Source organism: Rhinatrema bivittatum, chromosome 2, assembly GCF_901001135.1.
Source record: "Rhinatrema bivittatum chromosome 2, aRhiBiv1.1, whole genome shotgun sequence".
Classification (NCBI taxonomy): Eukaryota; Metazoa; Chordata; class Amphibia; order Gymnophiona; family Rhinatrematidae; genus Rhinatrema; species Rhinatrema bivittatum.
This window is the reverse complement of record NC_042616.1, coordinates 224,936,943-224,964,112: the sequence shown is the minus strand read 5'-3', so window position 1 is coordinate 224,964,112 and position 27,170 is coordinate 224,936,943. Positions and strand designations below refer to the sequence as shown.

The 27,170-nt window shown below is 42.4% G+C and overlaps 1 protein-coding gene across 2 annotated transcripts in view; it reads left to right on the top strand.

The window, feature by feature from the left end:
* Positions 1-27,170, top strand: part of RFTN1 (raftlin, lipid raft linker 1) — a 355,139-nt gene that overhangs the window by 285,633 nt on the left and 42,336 nt on the right. For both annotated transcript variants that reach the window (XM_029589243.1, XM_029589244.1), the window contains exon 7: positions 19,922-20,037. In XM_029589243.1, coding sequence (XP_029445103.1) covers positions 19,922-20,037 — 116 coding nt within the window. The remainder of the gene's footprint in view (positions 1-19,921; positions 20,038-27,170) is intronic.

Here is a 27,170-nt window from a genome sequence, read left to right as displayed (position 1 = left end):
GTTAGGTTGTTAGGATTTTTCAAATAATCATAATCAGTACCGATTCACAAGTTTGTCATGATTCTGAATTCTAATTTCATATAAGTGATTAAGTGACTATCATACCATCCCGCGAGCTTTTTTGGCATGTCTGCTCTCAAGCCGCATTAGGGATCATCTTTAATCATTGGTCACTGTTTCACCCATATGCTTTTTGACGTGCACGTTTCGCGTCCTGTGCTGCTTCAGGAACAATTTTTCACTTTTTGTTTGTTTTTCTTTTAAGTAAAATTTTAAGCAGAGATACTTCCCTTTCGGGGATCACTGTCCATGGAGGGTACAACCCTTCCGGGAGATTCACATTGCAGTTCAGAGTGCAGTTTGACGTGCACGTTTCGCGTCCTGTGCTGCTTCAGGAACTCCTCTGACTGTATTTGCATGTGCCAGAGTGTCTTCAGTTACACTTCGGTTACACTTCAATTTAGCCTCGCGAACATGAGTTTTGCATGTGCCAGAAGACACTCTGGCACATGCAGATACAGTCAGAGGAGTTCCTGAAGCAGCACAGGACGCGAAACTTGCATGTCGAACTGCACTCTGAACTGCAATGTGAATCTCCCGGAAGGGTTGTACCCTCCATGGACAGTGATCACCGAAAGGGAAGTATCTCTGCTTAAAATTTTACTTAAAAGAAAAACAAACAAAAAGTGAAAAATTGTTCCTGAAGCAGCACAGGACGCGAAACATGCATGTCAAAAAGCATATGGGTGAAACAGTGACCAATGATTAAAGATGATCCCTAATGCGGCTTGAGAGCAGACATGCCAAAAAAGCTCGCGGGATGGTATGAGAGTCACTTAATTACTTATATGAAATTAGAATTCAGAATCATGACAAACTTGTGAATCGGTACTGATTATGATTATTTGAAAAATCCTAACAACCTAACGTATTATATATTATTATTGTCGAGTTCGTTGGTTTAAAAATAAGGACTGAGTCTAGTGAATATTAATTTGTTTTCATAACATTTCCCAATTACTTAAAATTCTTATTTTATCTTACATATCTTCCTTATGTGGGGAGAGTGAAGGCTATTAAACTAGGGGGGATTGGAAGAGCTATCTCTTAACTGGGTGAACTGGAGATGAACTGGTAAAACTGGAAATGTCATCTGTGTACGCCCCTTTTAAAATCCCCCAATTTACATGGTAGAAGCAGCATTTGCACAAGCTCACTTAAAATTTGGCACATGTGTGCATGGCCAGGCTATTTTATAACATGTTCACATATATGTGCACAAGTTATAAAATAGCCACGTTCTTGGGTGCGGGCCGAAGAATGCATGCACTTGCGCCTGCATACTGGTTTGAGAGTTACCTTCAAAGAGTACTGATTATTAATTGCTTTAAAGGTCAGCATCAGAATTTAAATTTATAGCAAGCACTTACCGGCAGCCAATGAATAGGGTAACATGGTCCCTGAACCAAGGCCTCCAAGAATTTTAGGTGCTGTGTTCTGTTTTAACTGAAGCCTCCCTAATAACAATCCCACATATAAAGTGCTACAGTAATCTAATCTTGATATGATCAATGGTTGAATCACTGTAGCTAAACTTTCTGATGACAAAAATGCCTTCAATTGACAATCATGCATAGGTACCTGAAAGTTGTCCTAACACCTGAAGAAATCTGAGTTTGAATGGGTTAAGGCAGTGTCAGACACCAAGTGCCTTACAGATTCTTGGATCAGAATAGAGTGACCTTGTATCTTAACATAAAGATCACCTGGTTGGCCTCCCTTTCCTCAGTTTTTTTCAAATTCAGTTGCAGTATATGATCAGAAAGCCAAGTGACCATCATATTTAATCCTGCTAGCATTTTAATTACCCTGTTTTCTGTTCCTCTCTCTGCTGGGTATAAGATGTGTATATTATCTGCAAACATATGATATTGCAAGTTTGTCAATATTAATACCTCACATAATCGTGTCATGTAGAGATTAAACAAATATAGGGAAAGAACTGCTCCTTGTGGGACTTTGCATACTAGTTCTCTCAGCTGGAACTTAAAATGGCCTAAGGAAATGTTTATTCTACCTAATAGGAAAGAGGTAAACCATTTTAACACTTGCCTTAGATTTTCAGAGCCCTTAAACGGTCAATCAAAAAAATCACGATTGTGTCAAAAGCTGCTGTTAGCTCCAAGAAAATGTCCACATGATTACCCCTATCTAATACCTTGTACAGATCATCTAGAAACAAAACCAGCAGAATTTCTGTACTATCATGAACCTGGAAGCCTGTCTGGTAGGGATCCAGATTTGTTTGAGTATCTAAAAATGCCAGCAACTGGATAGCTACCACCTCCTCTAGAAACTTCTGTAAAATTGGTATATAATGAGGGTTACACAAAATGTGAGAGGATCTGGCACCTGTGTGAGCCGAGTGCCTGTCTCTTGAATTAGGGTTCAAAACCATGGATGTGGATCAAGTAGATGGTGTAGTTGACCCAGGCCCAGAGGCAGGAAGGGTAACAGTATTTTTCTTGAGTTGGAACAGGGAAGCCCTTCCAATTGGATCTCCCCTCTATAAACTCTGTTCTTCACTATCTGTATTGTTTGTGCCCCTGTACCCCAAGTAAGATCCACTCCAAGATATATTTCAAATAATTCAACTTTTATTTCTGGAGTAATCGGCATTAACAAATATTTACAAGATAGTAATCAAAGTTCATAGGCTTTTACAGATAAGATACAGCTAAAGAGATATCACATAAACAATTATCAACAAGTTGCACAAAACCAAGAGATTTTCTCCAGTCTCTCAAATTGCTCTACAATACTCCTTACTCCTGTTACTGTAGAAATGGGTTACTCATATTTCCCCTCAATTCTCAATTCCTAGAATGACAATGTTAGACTCTACATACAATTAGGGTGCATCTATTTGTTCTCAATACTCAACATCAACGTTTCTTACATTATGATTCCATAACTCTGTATCCCAGGCATATATCCAAGGACTTCCTCAGTATCCTTGTTATACTCCTCTTCTTAAGTACCTTTCCTTCCCTGGGTCCTCCACTGGTTGAAGGACCAAATATTACTTTCACTTCTCTTATGTTGAGACCTAGGCTGGGCCTTCTCTTCAGCCTCAGGTCTTTTCTCTTGAGGAGGAAAACTCTGCAAGTTCCTTTCCTATAAGGAAGGGATCCCCAGACTCACCAGCCTGCTGACAACTTCTTCTTGAATCAGAATTATATACCCCATGACCTCTCCTCCCAGAGGAGGAAACTATATCAATATAATCCCAAAAGTAACTGCATCTAGATACTTACCCATCGAATAATGATACAGCAAATTCTAAAACCATGTACTGTGCCATCTAGTGGCAGTTCACTGATACTGCACACACAGTAATTGTCTCCAAATTATCCAAAATCTCTTACCAGGCCATACTCATAGATGTGGACCCAATTTTGGGGGTCCATCACAGGTAGATTAGACACACAGGTTGAAAATATCATCTTCAATAATTCTGAGAACTCCCCTCAGATAAGGAAAGGTTGATAATTAATTAATTTTATCCTTTTCAACACACCAGCCATAACAGAGTTTATTAATAATATTGATCAAGGTTCAAAATTGCAAGCTGTTGCTCTCATCCATGCAAGATAAGTAGAAACTGCTCTGTCATTGCTAAAGAAAAACTATCCTAGGTCTTAACTTTTAGAGTTGAGGGCTCAGCACTGTGAGGTGCTGAACCTATTATATCTTGCTTTATATCTGGGACTTCCGTCTTCCCTATCTTGAAAACCACTCAGTTACTTGGCTAACCTTAGCCTGGAAGAATTCAGCAAATTTGTTGCAAAGTTCCTCAGATTATGCAATCTCATTTTACCCTTTTGGAGCTTTTAAATGACTTTTCACAATTGTAAACAACTCTCTTGGTTGATTCCAAGTCATAGCTATCTTGGCATCCAAATATGATTGTTTAGCAGTGCTAACTGCCCTCCTATAGTCAGCAATTCATTTCTTTCAACCCATCTGAGCCTCATGGCACTCAGATACCCATCATTTCCTTTCCAGCATTTTTTCCATACTGACTATGATTTATTCTCTGGTTTGTTTTACTTTTTATAAAGCCATATCAAATGTATATATTTTTCCCTGCTGTGCTGCTCTTTCGGTTCAGGACTAATTGGTTTACTAAACAGAGCTCTTTTTAAAGGATTATAAATGAACTGCTGCCTCTGAGTATTTCAATCACCAATTTTCAGAGCAGAAAAATCCAACATAAGTGGGCTCTCGCACGAAACAGCTTAAAAACAAATGTTAGCTGGGGCTCTCATTTTGGCTAATAGACTTGAAAAATCTTGAAGGAAAGCTAGATTGAAACATACAGAGGATTGTGCAGTTTCTGGAATCGAATAGATTGCAAGATCCAAGGCAGCATGATTTTAGCAAAAAAAGATCTTGTCAGTTGAATCTGATCAGTTTTTTTGATTGGGGGCCAAAGAGTTAGGATGGGGAGACTGCTAGATGTACAGTACTTGGATTTCAGTAAGGCCTTTAGCACAGTTCTGCACAGGTGAATTGTAAATAAAGGGGCGGATTTTAAACCCCCTGCTCGCGTAAATCCGGCCGGATTTACGCGAGCAGGGCCCTCCCGCGCCGGCGGCCTATTTTGCATAGGCCGCCGGCGCGTGCAGAGCCCCGGGACTCGCGTAAGTCCCGGGGTTTTTGAAAAGGGGCGTGTCGGGGCGTGTTGGGGGCGGGGCCTAATGACTCGCCGTTTCGGGGCGGGATGCGGCATTTCGGGGGTGGGGTTGGGGGCGTGCCGCCAGCCCAGGGGCGTGGTCGGGGCCTCCGGACCAGCCCCCGGGTCGAATGATGGCGCGCGTTGATTTACGTCTGCTTTGGGCAGGCGTAAATCACGAAATAAAGGTAAGGGGGGGTTTAGATAGGGCCGGGGGGGTGGGTTAGGCAGGGGAAGGGAGGGTAAGGGGAGGGCAGGCAAAAAGAAAGTTCCCTCCGAGGCCGCTCCGATTTCAGAGCGGCCTCGGAGGGAACGGAGGCAGGCTGCGCGGCTTGGCTCGTGCAGGCTGCCCAAAATCGGCAGCCTTGCGTGCGCCGATCCAGGATTTTATAGGATACGCGCGGCTACACGCGTATCTTATAAAATCCAGCGTACTTTTGTTGGCGCCTGGTGCGCCAACAAAAGTATGCGATCGCGTATTGTCTGAGCACCCTTGGAATGGGCCCTCAATGACTGATTGGGTTAGAAAATGATTGAATGGGAGGTGACAGAGTGTAGTGGTAAATGGAGTTCACGCTGAGGAGATGGGCCTTACTAGTGGTGAGCCGCAGGGATCGGTCCCTAGACCAGTTCTTTTCAACATTTTCATAAATGATTTTACGGTAGGGCTATCAGGAAAGGTTTGTCTTTTGCAGATGATGCCAAAATCTGCAGGAAAGTGTGGAAACTGAAAGGATCTGGCAAAGTCTGAGGAATGGTCTAAATTCTAGCAGCTAAGATTTAATGCTCAGAAATGCAGGGTGATGTATTTGGACTGTAAAAATCCAAGGAAGCGACACAGTATAAAGTGTGAAATTCGTCTAAGGATGAAACGAGAGCGGGATCTAGGGGGATTGTATCTGATGATCGTAAGATGGCCAATCAGATGGATAAACTGACAGCAAAAGTGAGAAAAATGCTGGGATGCATAAGGAGAGGAACGATCAGCACAAAAAATGAAATGATATTGCCCTTGCCTAAGTTGCTGCTTGGACATCCCTTGGAATACTCTGTACATTCTGGAGACCGCACCTTCAAAAGGATATAAACCAGATGGAGTCAGTCTAGAGGGTGGCTACTAAAATAATCAGTGGTCTTCCTTCTAAAGCATATGGGACAGACTTAAAGATCTAAATATTTATACCCTAGAGGAAAGGCGGGATAGGTGAGATATGATAGAAACATTTAAATACCTTCAAGATAGTGCACAGCAGGCTTGCCTCTTTCAACAGAAAGGAGGCTCTAGAATGAGGAGTCATAGTATGATGATAAAAGGGGATAGATGAATAATCTAAGGCAATATTCTATTCAGAGAGCATGGCAGATGCATGGAACATATTCAGTGGAGGAGGTAGAGACTAGGTCACTATCTGAATTCAAAGAAGCATGGGATAAGCACAAGGGATCTCTAAGTGGAGTGGTAGGGATTGTCAAGCTTAATAGTTGATGTGGATGAGCAGTCTAGAAAGGCTGTATGGTCCTTTTCTGTCATGTTTCTGTGTTCCTATACCATATTTTGTAATTAGAGAGAGCAGTTCTCACTGTAACTAAAAATAAAAATTCTCTTGATTATTTACTATAAATTTGTATTTTTCATTCAGAAATTGATTTATAGTATGTTAATGCAATCACTAGAATTCCATGTAATTGTTTAAAAGGGGAATCATGTGCAGCACACTGATCCTAAAATATACTGCTCTGCCACACTTGCACGAGATACCCTGTCTAAACAATTAGTTGAAATTATATTAATATTTAGGATAGGAGTGGAGAAACACCACCTTTCAAATACTTCAGCATGCTCTCTCTTATTTATTCCTTTAAAACTGACCAACAAATCATAAGCTAGCTCATCTCATCAAGCTGGTTTAGCCACATCACCTCTTTTTTTGTTTTATAATGGTAGCTTACTCCTTTACTGTTTTAAGTACTGCTGATGAGAAGTAAGGAGATCTTTGGAAAAGGCAATCCTTGTTATAGCAAATAATTAATTAGTGTTAAGCATGTAATGTTAGTAGTAGGGATGTGCAGGAAAAAAAACTTCATTTTTCTTTTAATTTCAAGATTTATTTAAATTCAGGTTTTGTTTCATTTATGTTTGTTTAAACTTTTTATTAATCAAAAACAAATTAGAACAAATTGACCTTCAAAGTACAGTGTTTCTTATGCACTCCAAAGCCCCATAGCCTATAGTAGACACACTTCAGACATTAAATCCCTCATCCCTTCCCACTCTCCCATCCCTCCCTCTCACCCAAACCCTCCTGTAGAGACAAATGGAGAAGGACCTTTGAAAAACTTAACTTACAGCTCTCACCAGAACCAGATCTCATTCTCAAACACATCTGTGAGTCCACCAACAAAAAAATTAAGAGCCAGTATTTAAAATAAGGCTCCTTGTTTTTGGCGGTAGATTTTGTACATATTTCTCTCAGATGTATCTTTTGGCATTTGAAAGGTACATTGGAGGCCATGTTTTTCATTTGCATCATATTGTGTAACAGATTCCTCCATTGCCAAAAAGAGGTAGGGACTGACATTCCTCCAATTTAAAAGAATTACCTTTTTGCCAATAATGCAAGCTTTTCATATGAATAGTTCATCTCCTCTAGAGTTGAAAAAGAACCATGGGAATTGCTCAAACAAGAGGGCCTCTGGAGATTATGTAAAATTGTATCCCAAAATCCATGTTAAGTAATTTGCCACTCGATGCTAGAAAGGTGAGGTGCATGAGCAAGACAAAAAACTATGTGTTAAAGTCCCCTCTGTTACATATCATTTTACACACAGTGGCGATTCAGCGAAACCAGCTCGAAAAGCATGAAATTGAGAAATTTAACTTGCAATTCTCTAATGTACGTTATTTGAAAGCAAATTAAGGCTTTTAAAACATTTTCCAAATGCCTACTCCAACATCTTAAAGCCACTCCCTTGTATCCAGCGAGAGTAAGGCAGCAAAACTTGGGTTCTTTGTCATATTTTTGCAAACCTTTACATATTGCAGAAAAGGAAAGCTTTTTCCTCTCGTCATCCTTAATAACTTCCCCCAAAGAGTCTATAAATCAAGTTTTTCAAGGGTAGAGAAGCCATGTAATGTCGTAATTGGACATAAGAAAAATGGCTGATATTAGCTAAATCATATTGATTCTTTAATTCTTGAAAAGTAAAAATTTTGCTCCCTCATCCAGCACATGATGCAAGTGTGTGATCCCTTGTGAAAGTCGATTGTAGTACCATCAGGAGAAAAGTTCACATTGCTTTGAATAGGTAACAGCTGAGAACATTGTGAAGAATGTTTCAAAACTTTGGTCAAGTTTGCCCGGGCCCATTTGAGAGGTGCAATCAACAGACATTTAGACCATGCCCCTGGAAATTTCCCATAAGGAGGTGTGGTGGTATTTTCTGACACTCTCCAATTGGGGTGTCTAGGGTTAAGGAGATTTAATATAGTGGAGGAATCCAGATATTTCTCTGCTCTTTCTCCACACACCATTAAGGACTCAAGGTTCAGAGTCTCTGGGGCTGCAGGAGAGACAGAAGTGTTTAGAGTAGCCATGAGAGGCTCTGAGTCGGAATCTGGTGGTGATTCCTGGAGAAGCATTCTCCACACTCCTCAACTTGTGCAACTGCAATGTGGGGCCTCCTCCTCCCCTTCTTCCTTTATCTCTCCTGCACCATCCCAGCCCACCCGACCCCCTTCCCCCGCCCCTCCTCCTCTGACCCTTTATTCAGCCACACTGACATATAGGCATTGAAAGCAGAATTATTTTTATTTAATCAAAATATCACAAGTGAGATACATGGCCGCAGCAAAGTTGGAACATTATACCACACAATAAAACATCTAGTTATGATCTATTAACTTTATCAAACCCAATAACAGAATATAATTAACTGTTTGCCCAAACATGCCATGATGCTGACTATCAGAATCTGATACTGTTGGCTGCTGTAACTTGTCTCTAGGGTTAGTCATGGAAGCACACTCTGATTTGTCAGTTTATTACTTCTCATTGGGGGCCCAAGCCATTGGAACTTGGCCCCTAACGCTGCCCTCGTAGAGTTTGATGCTTGGCATGCAAGCCACATTCCGGTGCCAAATATGGTCTATGAAAGCACCATGGTCACCCCAAAGCATACTCTTCACATGGGCTAGGGCATACCTGTCCTGCCGTCAAAGCCTGACATTGTGTAACCAACCAAACCCGATACTTATAGCATAGTGCAATAGTAATTGAATGGCAGGAATTGTCCGCTGATTGTCCCTGCCTCCGTCAGTCAATACATATATTCAATAACCTATGCCTCAGGCATGGCCACCCCTGCACCCTGTTCTCTATAATACTCTACTGTGACAGTGGCATGTCTCCATCACCCATCCCCCATGTTGCAGAAAAAACGCAACCCAGTAGAGATAGGATAGGTAAGAAAACTGCTTGAAGGAGACGAAAAGGAATGACAGATGGACTTCAGCCATTTAAATGGCCCATGTCATCGCCTCCTTTCCTTCCTGCCCCACCTTCTCCCTATTGGTCCCTTATTCCACCTTGTCATACCCTCCCCCCACCTGCCGCTCTTCTACCCTTTCTCCCTGCCCATCTCTTTCCTGGTCCCTGACCTTTCTGCCCACCCCTTCCTCCACTGCACACAGGTATGCTCTCAGAGGAGGCCAGCCCTGCCACTGCCAGAGTTGTGACTTCTCCCCTTGATTACAGGGGCTCGTTTCCCTTTTTCTAGTGGAGATTGCACCTAATCTGAGAGAGAAGTAGATTTGCATTCAGGAGCAGAGCAAGTTCCCCAGAGTATGCATCTGCAGCTGAAGCAGTTCTGCATCAAAGCTATGGAGAGCTTCAGGAATAAGAAGGAATCTCACATGTGTGCAGGGGATTCATCATATGATTTAAGAGGAGGAGGAAAAAAATACAAATTTGATTCAGGTACCAAAAGGGGAATTGCACAGCCTGGGAGGTTTCCCTGTTTGATTCACATACTACTAAAAAGGAAATCGAACACCCTGAGAGGTTTCTGGAATCATAGAAAACCCTTGTTTGTATGTTTGTGGATTTTTATTTCTGCTATGGATGTCACCAGGAGACAATGCACATTTTGTTTTATTCATTTCATAAGTATTGCTGTAAACTCTTGGATTTTGGAACAGTCTCAATTAATGAAGGTATAGGAGAGGACCTTGAAGAAAATCTTCTCCCTCCATCCCCTATTGAAAGAATCTAAGAACTCCATGGGAAACCCTTAGTTCCTAACTGTGCCCATGTGTCATCCAAGAGAGTGGAACAGGGGTTACACATGTATTTTACAAATGTTGACATTGATGGCTGTTAGACCTACATGTTCAAAACTACATCTGTTTTTTTATATATTAAAGAATTGTATCATGTGTGCCTAATAACCCTCAGACCAGTGGGGGCACCAAGGTTAACATGGTTGAGCAGTGGGCAACTGGGCATACATGTCTGGGCCCTACTAATTGTAGTCTTATCAATAATTAATCCCTTAGAGTGCACCTGACAACAGATTTCTAAGTAGTCTGCAATAGCCATCATGCATTATGAGTGACACTTTAAAATATATAGTTCTATTATTTCAAGCACTTAGCATTAAAAATGCCTTATTAATCTGTATTAATTTATTTTATATTTATTGCAGTTTATAAATACACAATTTCACGTAAAAAGTAAAGAAAGAACCCTTAACAAAACATCAGATCCAATCATGTACTAAAACAAATATCTATGTATTATTTTATAAATTTTCTTTTCAAAAATGGCATATCATAACTACAATACAACAGCAATAATCATAAGAGCTTAAGATTTGCAATGGGCACAGAACAGAACTAGGACAGTTCATATTACAACCCGATACGCAAAATAAATAATCAAATTCTGGTGACACCTCGGTAACAGTAAAATAAACTCTCTCCACTGCCAAACACTTTGTGAAGTAACACAAACCCTTACAAAACTATAATAAAAAGCCACCTAGAACCTTACCATACCTTACCATACCATAACAGCAGTAACTCTTAGGATTCAAACAGCAGCACTTCATCTATGAAAAGGCAGCAAGACAAACATTACACCAGGCCCTAGAACACTAATACACCATCTACTGGGCAAACATTAAGCTGGACTGCTACAAATCCCTAAAAAAAACCTACATGCTGGCCAAATCCTGCACCTCTGTCACACATGCGAGATTATATTTACCCTTGCATAATACAGAATAAAGGACTACAAATTAGAAACAGAAACATGCAGATAAGACTGAAATGGAAAGCCCAATATACCAGTCTCTGTGAACAGTGGAATACTGAAGAAAAAACAAAATGCACATTTATAAGAAATCACATTCCCAAAGAATTTCTTTTCTTTACCTTAGTTGTCTAATCTTAGTTTTCTAATCAGTTGGTCCCAGTCTCTTTTTTCCCCCTTGTCGGTCTTTTCCTAATTCCTTTTTTAAGGGCTCTCTTATTTCTATTCCTTCTCTCTCCTCTTGTCCTTTCCTTCCTCCCTGATATGTACACATAGGCGCTCTCGCTCACACATGCTTTCTCTCACACAGGCTCCGATTCTCGCATGCTCTGTCTCACACACAAAGGCTCCCACTCCCACACACAGGTTCCTACTTTCACACACAGGTTTCTACTCCCCCCCCCCCAACACACACACAGGCTCTCACTCTTATATGCTCTCTCTCAGTTGCAGGTTTCCACTCCCACATACTCTCTCTCTCTCACCCTCTTTCTCTCATACATATACACACAGGCTTCTCTCTCCCATGCTCTCTCTCATATATACACACATAGGCTTCTCACTCCCATGATCTTTCTCATACATACATAATGCTTCTCACTCCCACACTCTCTCATGTGTATATATACACACACACACACAAACGGAATTCTCACTCATACAAACACACACAGCCTTCTCACTCCCGTGCTCTCTTTCATATGCGTGCACACACACACACACACACACACACACAGGCTTCTCACTCCCCTGCTCTCTCTCTCATTTACACACACACAAACACACACACAGCTTCTCACTCCCATGCTCTCTCTCTCATTTACACACACACAAACACACACACAGCTTCTCACTCCCATGCTCTTTTACACACACGTACAAGCTTCTTGCTCCCATTGGCCTCTCTCATACATCCACGCACGCTCTATCAGGGCCTTTTCCTCTCTTCCGGGCCTTCTTGCTGCAAGGCCTCTTCTCTGGTCATGCGGGATGAGCTCCACAACAGCCCTGCAACAAGGCTTTTCTTCAAAAGCCACATGGGATTAGCTCCATGATGGCCCTGTGACGATGAGGCCTTTCTTCTCTGACCATGTAGGATGAACTCCGCAACAGCCCTGTGATGGTCAGGCCTCTCTCCTCGGGCTGCATGGATGAGCTCCACGACAGCCCTGAGACGGTCAGACTTCGCTTCTCGAGCAGCACAGGATGAGCTCCGCTATGGCCCTGTAATAGGCCTCTCTTCTCAGGCACCAGGCAACTGAGTGGGTGGGCGCAAACTAGGTGGGCCCACCTGTGGCTACGCCACTGCCTTAGACTAGGGGACACACAATGAAGTTTCTAAGTTGTACATTTAAAATTAATAATAAAATATATTTTTTACTCAACACATAATTAAGTTCTAGAATTCATGGGCAGAGTTTGTGGTGATAGCACTGTTTAAAAAACGTTTGGACAAGTTCTTAGAAGAAACATCCATAAACCATTACCAAGATGAAGTTGCAGAAATCCACTGCTTATCCCTGGGATAAACATCATGGAATCTTATCTACATTTTGGGATCCTGCAAGGGATTTATGACTTGGTTTGGCCTCTGTGGAAAACAAGATACTGTGCTTGATGGATCTTTGGTCTGACCCAGTATGGCAAATCTTATGTTCTTATGTACCAGTTTGCCAAGACCTACACCTGTTACTCCACACCCTCCAGAAGTTCATCTCAACCCTCCAGATGTCCCACCCAAAAACTGAAGATAAAGAAGTCAGATTTAATGTCCATGATTTGATTAGGTGTAAAAGCATGTGTGCATGTTTTATGATGTATATGTGTACTCCATTTATAAAATCTGTAAATGTACATGTACGTCCAAACCATGCCCTAGAATTCCCTCAAAACACCCTGTTTGTACACAAATATATTTTTGGGCAGCAGCAACCGCACAAAGGTGATGCCACAGAGGCTACTTATCCGGGTATATGCCAAGTTTGCATGCACAACCCCCCACATGAGTCTTTGAAAATTCACCCCATAATCTGCAAACAGGAAATTAATTTTTGTATGTCTTTAGGCATGCATAGCTCAAGACTGCCTCTGCAGCCGAGTCCAAAAGCAAAGAACTTTCAAGCAGCATTGTCTGAATTATGAAGGCTGCTCACCATGTAAAAATATTTCTAGTAGTATTACTACCCTTAAGATAAGGCTTGGGGATAGCCTGCAAGGAGTGGAAGTTACTATCATAAGAAACTTGCTGGGCAGACTGGATAGACCATATGGTCTTTCTCTGCCCTCATTGCTGTGTTGTTAATGTAAGACTAGTTGGCTGCCTAGCTTATAGCTATATTTATATATTTATATAGCTTATAGCTATATTTATAGCAGAATGATGAGCTGTGCTAAAAAAAAAAAAAAAAAAGAGGGGCGGGGTGAAATTGTGCAGCTGGCCACATCGCAGGGGTGCGTTTTCACCTGTTGTGGGCGGGCCGCACACTTTCACACACACCATATCGCCACAGGAAAAAGGTGTAGTTATTTCCCACTGTGCTGCTGGCAATAATGTGGGAAAACATTATCTCCTGCAGCGCTGCTGGACCACAATCACGCCTAAACCCCGGCCATGCTCCTCCCCTCGCCCTCATTTAAATAATACCACCGCAATGCGGCCGTTATCGTGTGCAGTAGGGCATTGTCGCGTGCGATAAGGCCACATCGCATTTTGATAAATGACCCTATTAATGCTTTGAGACCCAGTGGAATCCGCAGCTCCAGCTGTTTAAAGTTTGGAGCATTGTACTGGAAGCCTCATTCCAGGTAGCAAGGTGTGGAGAAGACATAGTTCACAATCTCCAAGAAGAAGAGCATCATTTCTCCATTTGCCCAATTTTCAGATATGGTTATATAAGGTAACAGAAATGAAATAAAATGGACAGAATCGAAGCCAAAACAAGAATACAGTATGACAAGTACAATTTACATTCTCTTTGTCTGTTGTGAATGCCTGGAATGCCATTAGAGCGAGACCACTCAAACCACTGGCCCATCTAATGCAGAGGTGCAAAACCCTGGTTGCCAAGGGCTATAGGTGGGCCTGGTTTTCTGAGTAACCAGGCTATGAAAATTAAGCAGATTCTCAGACCAACTGTATGCAAATATGTCTGATATATGTTCATTGTGGATATCTTGAAAACCAGGTCAATTTGCAGCCCTGAAGGCTGCACACCAATCAGCATACCAGAGTGAACTTATCTGCATGTTCCCTTCTGACAAGTCTGCTTTTTAGTGTAGTGCAGTTGGATGATGTTGTTTTTCCAACAGCAGCAAGGAAAAGAAAAAAAAAGAAGTCATGCTGTAAGACCACATGCTAAGTGCTGTTCAAGTCAACAATTTGCTGTTACTGCTGGAAATAACATTAAAGGGCACTTTTACTGAAGGGATGGTTTCATCCACTTTACCTGTATAATTCAGACATTGTAGTGAGAATTGCTGCCTACTAGGAAGCAAAATGTGAAATCTTTTTAATTTTCCGTAACCTTCATGTACATGAAGAGATGGAATATTAAAACAGCATTTCTCAACAGAACCACATAAAAAATTTATACACACTGGTACACATAGCTTTTTGCTCACAGTGGGGAAGCATCTTTACTTTAATAAAAAATGCAGTGATAATGGAAGTTTTTAAAGTTGGCATGATGGTTTAACCTTTGTGGTTTTATACAAATGCTCTAACATGCTGAAGGTGTACGAGTTCAGAAGGTAAAAGAAGAGGGGATAGCATCCAGTTCTGGAAAATTTAAAAATATGCATACAGAAATTGATTGATCATGGAAAGGGAAGCTAAATTTGGTCCATGCTGCGGGATTTGGCAATCCCTGCATGAATCACAGAAAATCAGCCCAGAAGGAAAAGGTATATATGTGTGTTGGGGGGTGCTTCATGCTGCATCTACCACCCCCCTGTTGTTGGAGCTTGACTCACAGTTTGAATTGCACAGGACACTTTACATATGTGCAGTATCCCACATGATTAAAACCCACAAGTCTGGCCCGGGCAGCAGGAGGAGGCAAATACAGCATAAAATGCTTTTCTCCTTACGGCAGCTGACTTTTCTGAAGGAGACTCCTCAGGGAGAGAAAGTGAGGATGGGAAAGGAAGGAAGGTTGAGAGAGAGAAAAAAAGAAGATGGGGAGCAAATAAAGAAAGAAAAAGACACTGGGGAGGGTGGTAACCTCCAGGCTGGGTTTTTTTTTTTTCCTATGGACATGTTTCCTAGACTAGGAAGACTCCATCTTCTTTTGCAGGTAAACCATCTAACCCTATGTAAAACCTCAAAACATCAGCAAAATTCTGGACTGGATCCACACAGTTTATAGCATTGTAAAGAAAAGTACAGATTAAACAGAAACTTGGCTAGTCTTCAATGATGGTCTGTAGAGCCTGTTAAAATTAAATGGTTAGTTTGCAGTGAAAGCATAAACCATGTCTTGCTTGAATACACTTTTTTGTATTTTTTTAAAATACTTTTGCTTTTTTATAGAAATATTTTTATTTTTATTTGACACACCAACAGAAAAACATTGCATTGTCACACATACACATGGTAAACTTGAAAGATGTCAACAAATTTCACAAAAGAAATAGTGCACTTATTTAAAGGAATAACTTCAAGTAATGTCTTTCAAAACATATCAGCTAGAAGGAAAATCTGCTTCTTCACAGCCAGGTCATTGTGTTGACTGAAGCTCTAAATCACAGCAAATAACAACTGTCCATCTTTCAATAAGTTCTTTAGGCATCAACGAACTCTTTAGGCAACAACGAACTCTAAAAGATATAAATAAAGAATTAATAATAATAAAAAAAAAAGATAACAGCTGATTGGAACCACTAAAATGTCAAACCTGATCACTGCTCTGGCCTCCATGTACTGGAATCTGAGGGGAAAAACACAACATAAAAAGAGAAATAAGCAACATATCTCTTTGGTTTTAAAATTCTGTTTCATCATTAGTCCAAGGACAATGGATTATCCAATCCTTTTGGAAAAGAAATCTCCTGATAGGCCTGATTATGGGCAGGATGGCGTTTTCTCACTATGGTCCCATCTGGAAAAATTTTCTCTTCATGATTTTAGCTCTTGGTGCCCTTTGGCAGAAGAGGTCTCAGGGATGGAGAGAAGAGAAGAAGAAGGTGAGAGGACCAAGGATAGAGTGCGGAATGGTTAGTGCAGACAGTGTATCTGGGTTTAAAAAAGGATTGGATAAGTTCTTGGAGGAGAAGTCCATTACCTGCTATTAATCAAGTTGACTTAGAAAATAGCCACTGCTATTACTGGCACCAGTAGCATGGGATAGACTTAGTTTTTGGGTACTTGCCGGATACTTGTAGCCTGGATTGGCCTCTGTTGGGAACAGGATGCTGGGCTTGATGGACCTTTGGTCTGACCCAGTATAGGCATGTTCTTATGTTCTTATGAGGACAGGAATGGAGTAAAGAGAAGGTGAGAGGATTGTGGATGGAGAGGAGAGTGAGAGGAAATGAAGACTATGGATAGAGGAGAGGGGGAGTAAGGAAGATTGAGGAAGTGCAGAGGGTGATCAGGAATCTGAGATGAGGGAAAGAGGACTAGGTTTTGGGATTCTGGAACAGACTAGGAGTCAATAGAGGTTAAAGGATAGATTTAAGGATCTGGGGAAAAGAAAGAAGTAGGAAGGAAGTGGAGGTTCCGGGATCTGGGGGGTAACGTCCAAGATCAAAGAAGAGGAGGATCTGAATTGCACTCTGGGGAGGAAAATGGTGGGGGGAGAGGAGGCAGGTGTCCCTACTGTGATGTGGTCCTGCTGTGCCTTGCATCCCTTCTCTAACCTCCAACCCCATCTGGCATACACACATCCATCACCAAGCCTTTCTCTCTGACATACACAGTCTCTGCCCCCTCCTCCCATTGCCCTCTCTCATGCACATATACACTCACACACACCCGCCTCCAGATGGCCCTCTTATATCCCTCAGCCTTTCCCCCTTATCTCCCAATGATCTGCTACTCATCCCCTCTTGGCTTCACCAGCATGATTTCCCTTTGCTCTGTCTGCTCCAGGCTCCTTCCCTTACCTCCTGTCTCTGAATGATAGGAGGGGATTGGATTTGGGCACAGAAGAGCTCTGCTTTGTTCTGCCATATCTTCTCCGGGCTTACTTCCTCCCCTCTCCTGCTGTTTCCTGCATACTGTCTGGGAGAGGAAGGGCTGAATTAAGAAGCAAGGGGCTGTTCTTTGTTGAGTGAGATTCAGCCCAGCTTTTGCTGCCCCTGGCCCAGGCCCAGATTGCCTATTGACAAATCCAAGCCTGTGTGCAGGGATAGGCAAGTTGAACCAACGTAATCTCAAAACATCAAAATAATTACAGTATGCTGTCTGCATACACTGTAGATTGCTGCTGTGTACAGAGAACAGTCTTTAGGCTGGAGGTGGCCCAGGTGTCACCGAAATGTAGACTATAAGTGCTGCAGTAGTATCCTGGCAGTACATCGCAGTTGGTTAGGTGAGCATCCCTCTGAAAATGCAATGTCATTTATAAGTGAGATTTTCTCTTCTCTGCCTTCATCTCTGACCAATCCATTTGCCCTTCTGCCTTCTCTCCTTCAGCAACCCCTGTCTCCTCTCCCTTCTATCTGTAACCTGCCTTTTCATTTCTCACCCCTCCTTTGTCTCTGTCTCTCTGTTTTCTCTCACCCTTCATCTCTCAAGCTTTCACCACATCATCTCCCAGTCTTTCATTTTCTCATGTCTCTCTCTCTCCAATCCTCCATCCTCTTCCCTGTTCCCCTCTCTCTCATATCCCTAACCAGTAAAAATCTTGATCGTCCACAAACCGCTGGAGCTCCTTTCCTTCTCTGGTGCCAGAATCCGTAGAACCTACCACCTCCTCCTGGGTTGGTGGAGTACAGGGGATTCCTAACAGCGCTGCCGCAGCTCTTTGTTCTGGTAGAGTCTGGAAATCCTGTCAGCCCTGTTCCTTTCACTCTTCTGCTGGTGGGACCTGGGACTTCCTGCCAGTCCTGCTGTCACATTAGCCCATGTCACCTTTGGCAATGTTCAGTGCTCTGAAGTGCAGGGCTGATTCAGCCCTGGGGCCCTGTGCAGTTAAACCATTTGCAGCAGCCTAAAGGCCGTCCTGTGTGTAAACATACAATTTCACACTGAGGTGATCACAGTTTGTGAATCAGAAGGTTAATTATCTAAAAAGCAACCGTACTATATACCTCTGCAATCCCTGGGTGGGATAAAACCCAGATACTGAACCCAAAGGCACACAGTCAAAGATTTGACCCTACTTGAATCAGTTCTCCAAGACAGATTATACTTCTGAGTGGTTCAGGGCTCTCTGTGGGGAGGAAGCATAGCTTCAAGGCCCTTCTGCATGTACCACAAATACGTGATACTTAGGTCCTTTGGCATTCAGCACTGATAACTCTAAAGGCTATGACAGCAATAAACCTGCTGGAATATGAGTAGTTTCCAACTTCTTTTACTGATAGTTGATCAAATGGGTGGAAATGTTGTTTACAGCCCTTTGACGTTAAATTCGATTGATGTAACAATCCATGTATAATACTTCCACTCACTAGGATCAACCAATTAATAAATGTTGCATCATTTAGCTATCAATCTCGTTAAAAGAGACCTTCAAACCTTGCACCTGAACAGCATCTCATGCTGCATGTAAAAACATTCTATGAACGTATCTTTCAGGTGAAATAGAACAGTAACCCGACGCTAATCAGCGTTTCAAGAGTCTCCTGAACACCACGCTCTGCATCAGGAGAATTCAAAAAAGATCCTTTTGGAATAAGAGATTAATTTCCCTGGTGCAGAGAGTGGCATTAAGGAGGCAGTTTTAAAACTGTCCACGTTGAGTCAAAGATCCCACATACTTTTTACTCACTGGCTTTGCACCAATATTTTAAGGCAGGAGTGGCAAACTCTGGACCTAGAGAGCCACAAACAGCCCAGATTTTCAGGATGTCCACCCTGAATATGCATGAGATAGATTTGCATGCACTGCCTCCATTGTATGCAAATCTATCTCATGCTTATTAATTGTGGATATCCTGAAGGCCTGGCTTGTTTTTGTGGCTCTTGAGGACTGGTTGGTCACCCCTGATTTAAGTGAAAGTAAATACATACTGTACTTTCAAACTGAAGCTGGCTGTGGATACGAAGCATGCAAGGTCACTTGTGGCTGCTTATTTCTGTGGGTAGAATTTTCCCATAGAGCTGGGAATGCTGTCCACACCTGCTCTGTTAGATCTTTGACTTCAACATGACTCCAGGAATGCATCCTCTCATTACAGCTAAAAGTACAACAGTTGAATGTTTAGCCATTTTGAAGGATGACAATTTTCTGGATAAACTGCCTTTTGCCCCATATAAATAACTTTGAAAACTGTCCTCAGAACAAATGCAAAAGTAAATTCGGAAATGTATTCAGTTGGTCAAAAGGTCATTACATTTAATATCCTGATACCTGGGAAAGAGCCAGACCAGGCTCTGTGCATTGTTCAATGCAAATTCTGGGCAGGAATTATTTCTTACAGATATTAAATAGGAGGTAATTTTCAAAAGGATCTGTGCACTTAAAACCAGGTTTTATGTGCGTAAGTGGGCTTATGAAAATTGCTATGATATATGCTATTGAATTATCAATAGGTTTTGTGTGTGTAAGTGCAACTTAAGCATGCAAATAGGCTTTTGAAAATTGCTACAATAATATGTTACATTTAAATGTGAAACTCCTTTGAAAATTATCTCCATGGTATGCAAACAAAGCATGTAATAATGTTGGCTGCATTGCTGATTACAGCCCTTTGTTTTGTGTAGATTCTTCGCAGGGTTCTACAGATGGAGTTTTCATTTTTGAAGAATTTTCCGAAGACAATAACAGAACCACTCGGGGCTACGATGCTATTGTAGTGGAGCAGTGGACTGTCCTAGAAGTAAGTGTAGAATTTATTTCTGAATCAGCCCAATAGGAGTGGCATTGTATATAGTATTTCTAAGGGTAAGAAGATTAAACTAATAAAATGGCATAATTTTAAAGTCGCTGCTGGGTTTTTTTTGTTTTTTTTTATTTTGAGAGTGTGATAAATCTGTGTGACCAGTCACAGGCATTCTAGTTTTTAGTTCATGGAGTTGATTCACACCTTCTTGGGGTTTAGAAAATTTGGTACAAAAATGTATTTGCCGCCACAAGCGAAGAAATATAATCATAGCCTGTATTTTGAAAAAAAGCTGCTGAGAGGCTATCTGTAGCCCGGCAATTCTGAATAAACCTTTTTTGCATGGGGTTTTAGGCCTGTCTCCTGCTCTCTGGCACGTTCGTACCGCATTATCAGCTTCATTACAAAATGTTGGAGGCTTATTATCTCTTTTCAGAACTTCCTCTTTTCAGATGCCCTCTTAACTCTAGGATTCTTTTTTTAAAAACTGCCTAGTTATGACCTGGACCCAGTCATATGAGATCTCACTCCACAGGTGTGACTGGTTACCTTGTGAGCTGTAAGGCTGCATTAAAAATAACGGAGAAAACTCTAGGTACTTGGAAAGGAAGGCTCATGGAGCCATGGCCCGATATAATTTGGTTCCAACTGACCTGGAAGGCTAAAGAAGCACCAGGAAATTGCCAGTTAAAGAAAAGAAATCTGCTATGAGATGCACTACATTTTCTGCCATATGCATAAAAGCGTAAATGTAGTGTTAGAATCACTGAGGTGTAGCTCAACTACATTTCCATCTTATTTTGGCCAACCCAGTTGGAAAGGAGAGCACAACCTTTTTTCTTTCCCTTTTATAAATGTTGCTGTGAATTGGGAGAAATTAGCACAGGACGACTTTTATCTACATTGTGATATAACATAATAAGTGACAGAGGTCAAAGACCTGTTGACCCTCCAGTCTGCCAAGATATTTCAAACTCTCTTTCTCTGGTTATCAATCTCCCCAAAACACTGCCAGCTCCCTCCTGTCCTCTACCTTCCTCCTCAATCTCTCTCTCACTACCATCCTGCATAGCTGTCCCAAACATGTCCCTCTGCCATGTCTTCTACTTGTTACCTTACCCCCAACCACCATGCACTTTCTGTTCCAAGCCCTTTCAAATTCTGTCATGGCCTTAGCTGTCACCACCTCCACCAGTAGGCCACTCCAGGCATCAAACCACCCTCCCAGCAAAGATGCTTCTACATGCCTTTCTGTGCAACTTCGCCTCATGACCTGCCCCCATCTCTGAATTTCCCTCTCCATGCTGTAACACAGCCCTCTATTTCTGACCCAGACATGGCTAAATTTTGTCACCTCTGCTAGTAAGCTATTATAGCCATCTGCTGTGCGCTCAATAAAAGTATTTTCTCATAATACCTCTGAGCTAAACCCCTTATCCTTAATTTCTTATTCTATGGAAAATTGAACCTTCCTGTATTTTACTGAAGCCTATGTGCTCCCTTTATATAGCTCAACTGTATTGTCTTTGTGGTGATTCTACACAGTATAAAACTGCAGGGATCCAGTACTGCTTCTCATTAGCTGCTGGACCACCTCAATTCCTCCTGCTGGTCCTCACAAATCAAAACTGGGACCCCTGGGCTTACCCTTAGAAAGTCCTCTTATCAACGCTGGTAAGTATCCTTGTGTTTTCATATATCGAGTATGTGAAGTTTAGGGTTCCCACACATTTTTGACGAGACCAATGTGTGTTGCAAGATTAAGCATGAACAGTAATATGAGATTTGTTGTATTTTGCAGTGACCTTGGATAGGCAGTGAGCTAATGCTGTTTCTCATTTTTGTTTTTCAGACTGACCTGACTATGACATCCTGTTGCTGGTCTAAGGGTTATAACAGTCATTTTTTCAGGAGGGCCAGTATAGAGACTCACAGGTGCTTCAATAGCTGCTGGAAGTCCCAGAGAGGTACAAGGGACAAGGGGGCCAGTTGTGACCTATCCACAGTAGTCACTCTGTGATTATTTTCCTTTACACATGTTTTGGTGTCCATTATGGCAGAGAGTGTCTCTATTTACAAATTTGTTTTCAGCTTTTCTATTCTGCATACTCACTGTTGGTTTCCCTATAGGAGATTGGGCATCCAAATAATAGCTGGCATTTAATGTGCACGTAGGGAACAGGAACCCAAACTATAGCTACACAATGCAAGGTTCCACATTGGCAGTCACCACCCAGGAAAAAGATCTAGAAGACATTGTGGATAATATATTGAAATTCTATACCCAGTGTGCGGCAGCAGCCAAGAAAGCAAATAGAATTCTAGGAATTATTAGAAATGGAATGGAGAATAAAACAGAGAATATCATAGTACTTCTGCATCACTCCATGGTTCGACTGCACCTTGAATACTGTGTGCAGGTCTGGTCACCACATCTCAAAAAAGATATAGTGGTATTAGAAAAGGTACAGACCAAAATGATAAATGGGATGGAGCGATTCTATTATGAGGAAAGGCTAAAGAGGTTAGGCCTTTTCAGCTGGGAGAAGAGACGACTGAGGGGAGATATGATAGAGGTCTACAAAATGAGTGGATTGGAACGGATAAACATGAATCAGCTGTTTCTCAGCATTCAGATGGGTTAATCCATGGCCAGTGAGTTATGCATCTCTACCAGCAGATGGGGTGGAGCAAAGCTGACGACATGGTATATATATATCCCTGCTCTGACATAAGCCCGCCAGTATTCTCCATTTCCAGCATATGGTGGACATGCATCTCCCTTCTGGAAATTGCTTGTTTTAAAAAAAAAAATGGAGAAAGAGAAGGATTAATCATGTACCGCTTCTCCTGAGGTGATACCTTGTGGTCCTTCCCTCAGTTATTTTCTCCTGAGGTGATATCTGATGATCCCTTCCTCCGGTAGTCGGTTTTCCAGTGTGGACTTAGCTGCTAGGAGAGAATCTGCTGAAAGGCTAGTGGGTGCAGGAAGCCGAGCGTGGTGGTGTCTGCATTAGCTCTATCCTCCTGCTGCCGGAGATTATCTCTGTAATCAGCCAGGACGGGCTGAACTCGGGTAAAGAATTTAAAAAAAAGAGAGAGAGAGATTTAAGAACATAAGAACATGCCATACTGGGTCAGACCAAGGGTCCATCAAGCCCAGCATCCTGTTTCCAACAGTGGCCAATCCAGGCCATAAGAACCTGGCAAGTACCCAAAAAACTAAGTCTATTCCATGTTACCGTTGCTAGTAATAGCAGTGGCTATTTTCTAAGTCAACTTAATTAATAGCAGGTAATGGACTTCTCCTCCAAGAATTTATCCAATCCTTTTTTAAACAAAGCTATACTAACTGCACTAATCACATCCTCTGGCAACAAGTTCCAGAGTGTAATTGTGCGTTGAGTGAAAAAGAACTTAGGGATTCCTCTCCCCTCTTTTATTTCTGGTCTCCGAGCCTCGGCATGCTGATCCAACGTGCATTCCCGTGTCCATGGGGGACTTGGGAGTCGCGGTAGTTTTGGTGGGTTGATGGCCCTCTGGACTAGGCCCTGCTCTCAGGCTTTACTGGGATGCCACGTGGTAGGCTGTGGTGGCATGCGTGCACTTTCTTCTGTGCAGGGCTGCCACAAAAGCAGTGCCTGACGTCTGTTCGCGCCTGTGCATCCAGGCTGAGTGTCCATCTCGACCTCATGGTTGGACGTCCAAATTTTGGGCATTCGTACTACAAGAGTTCAATGGAGTATATACTATATATATAGTATATATATATATATATATATATATATATATACACACTATATATATAGTATATATATATATATATATATATATATTTTAGAGAACTCTAAAATAGGGTAAGTAACACCACTAATGTTTAAAATGATTTAAAAGATGATTAATGTAGCAAGCTTTATTTTAAATGATTTGAAAGATGCTTAATGTAGCAAGTTTTATTACACAATGACAAAGAATATCAAAACTATTCACAAGATAAAATTGGCACAATCACACACACATATTGATCAATTATCCTAGTCAATCATTCCTCATTCACACGTCTTCTAAACTGTCTAGTATTATGCATTTATAACATGTATAAATACCAACATAAAACATTGCCAATATATACACAGAGTGCTTGTAATGAAACCATAAAATACTTGCAGTAGAGATTAAGCAATAGACATTAAGCATCTTTCAAATAATTTAAAACAGTGGTATTACTTACCCTTTTTTAGGGTTCTCTGATGGATATATATATATATATAAGCCTTCTAATTATGGGGTTTGTTTTTTGGGCGTCTTGTCTGGGCTTGCCGGGTACGGACACACTGTTGGACACACAATTGTCGAACGCTTGAGTTGAGTGTGCTGCTACTATACACACTTATCCATGGCGCTGGTAGTAAAGAAACCTTGTAACCTTGTGATTTGCACTACTTGGCATATTCGGGCATCACAGCCGGGGGTCCCCTCTAATCTTTGTCAGTGCTGCTTGGAGGCTCAGGGCCAGTTGTCTCCAGCTGATTTTGCTTAGCCTGGTCCTTCCCAGCAGGTTACAGGAAGGGAACTGGAGGGGGATCTGACAGGTCTCACCTGGGTTTGAGACTCCCCTAACTGGTTCATCAGCAGTGGAGGGCATCTCAGTGGGCACTAGACCGATGACCACTGGTTTTGATATGGACCCTTCTCTTGGGTGGAATTTTTTCAAGGGCTGCAGTCCTTTCTACAGGCATGTTCGGCAGAGCCGGCCAAAGCTGGAAGTTCAGGATCGCAGGCTGCTGAATCTCGCAAGGCTGATGCCACAGGTAAACATTGGAAGGTGTCTCGGTCTGTTGCAGGTCATACTGATGGGGACACAGATGACACAGATGAGGAAGGTGATCCTTACTCCCTGGAGAATAGGGAGATTCCTCTGGGTTTGGAACCGAATGGAACGGTGTTGTGCTTCTTTTGTAGAGATGAGTTGCCGGTGCTAATCTCTCAGACCCTGAAGATGCTAGGAGTGCCAGGTGCTGATCCCATGTCTGTGCCAAAGAAGAATCCCGTTTTGGATATTTTGCTTAAAGCATCATGTTTTTGAAAGTGGATGCCCTGGTGCTTTCCATCACTAAGCAGACGACTATTCTGGTAGGAGGAGGAGCGGCATTGAAGAATGTTCAGGATAGGAGAATTGAGGCTATCCTTAAGCAGGCCTTTGAGGCAGTGGAAATTAATTTACAGGTAGCCTCTTTCTGCTTCCTGGTGGCTCATGCTTGTTTGCTTCTATTTCAGGAGGTTGATGAGACTGGTTTGAATTCCAGGAACTGGCAGCCTTCTTTTTGGTAGATGCAGATTGCGACCTGGTCCGTACTTCTATCAGAGGGGTGGCTTTGGTGATAATGGCTAGGTGTCAGCTGTGGCTGCAGAATTGGTCGGCCGATGAAATTTCAAAGTCTAATCTTACAAAATTGCCTTTTAAAGGATCGCTCTTATTTGCAAGTGAGTTAGAAAAAAATGGCTAAGTGGGGTGAGTCCCAGGTTCCTCGGTTGCCAAAGGATAAGTAGGTGCCACGCTCATTTGGCCTGAGAGGCCATACTAGGTGTTTCAGATGTTTATGACCCTATAGAGGAGCGGCTTCTCAGAGGGCTAGACCTTTGGGTAGGTTTCAGTTCTTTCGCCCAGGCATCCCAGACGGGATGTAGGCTTGGGTAGTGGTGCCTCCCGACCCCCTCAATGAAGGTGTACCGACCCACCACTTGGAGCAGGAGATAGGGGGTCTTCTATCTCTGTTTTATCACAAATGAGTCAGGATCACGTCAGACCAGTGGGTTCTGGAGGTGATAAGGGATGGCTATGCTCTGTAGTTTCTCAGTGTTCCTCAGAACATCTTCATGGAGTCTCCCTGCATCTCCCCGCAAAAGAGACAGACAGTGGAGACTATATTGTCAAGGTTCCTGAGCTTGCTGGCCATGATTCCAGTGCCCAAGTTACAAGAAAATATAGGCCATTATTCCATCTAATTCGTTGTGCACAAGGAGGGTGCTTTTCGACTCATCCTGGACTTTGAAGGGAGTCAATCATCATTTGCGATTGACTCATTTCCGCATGGATACCTTACACTCGGTGATAATGGTAGCATAGTTGGGGGAGTTTCTTATGTCGCTGGATTTGACAAAGGCATTATCTACAATTCCTATTCTACTGGAGCATCAACAGTTTCTGCAGTTCACCATTTTGAGGCAACATTATCAGTTTTGAGCACTACCCTTCGGTTTGGACACTGCACCCAGAACCTTCTCCAAGGTCATGATGGTGGTAGCGTTAGCGATGAGAGAGGATGACATTCTGGTCCATCTGCACCTAGACGATTGGCTAATTCAAACTAAAAGCTTGGAAGATTCTTCAAACCTCATATGAGGTGGTCTCCTTGCTGCAGGAGGTGATGAATTTGGTCAAGTGCAATTTACAACCATCTCAGATGCTAGACACGAAGCAAGGCAGAGTTTTTTGGCCGGAAATCCGCATTCAGGAACTGATGGCTCAGATGCGACTATTGATAGAAGCAGTTCACCCAATGGTATGGTCTTACCTGGAAGTATTCGGTTTGATCGCAACCACACTAGAGATGGTTCCATGGGCAAGGGCGCATATGGGTCCTCTTCAGCGCACATCGCTTGCACAGTGGAGTCCACAATCTCAGGACTATTCATTACAGCTTCAGTTACCAGTGGAGATCGGCATTCAATTGAAATGGTGGTTGCAGGCGGCTCATCTAAGGAAGGGAGTTTCCTTGCAAGCTCTGGACTGGATGGTGCTCATAATAGATGTAAACCTCCAGGGTTGGGGTTTCACTGTCATGAGTTGATGGAGCAAGGGCACTGGAGTACAGAGGAGTCGCTTAGGAGCATCAATCATCTGGAAGTGCATGCCGTTCAGTTGGCATGCGTGCGGTTCGTCGACAGCTTGCAGGGTCAAGCGGTTCGAGTAATGTCAGACAATGCAAGGACAGTGGCTTACTTCAATCGCCAGGGAGGTACCAAGAGTCAACAAATGTTGCAGAAAATAGACCAGCTCATGGTTTGGGCGGAGGTACATTTCCAGGAGATCTCTGCTTCCCACATTGTGGGAAAAGACAACGTGAGAG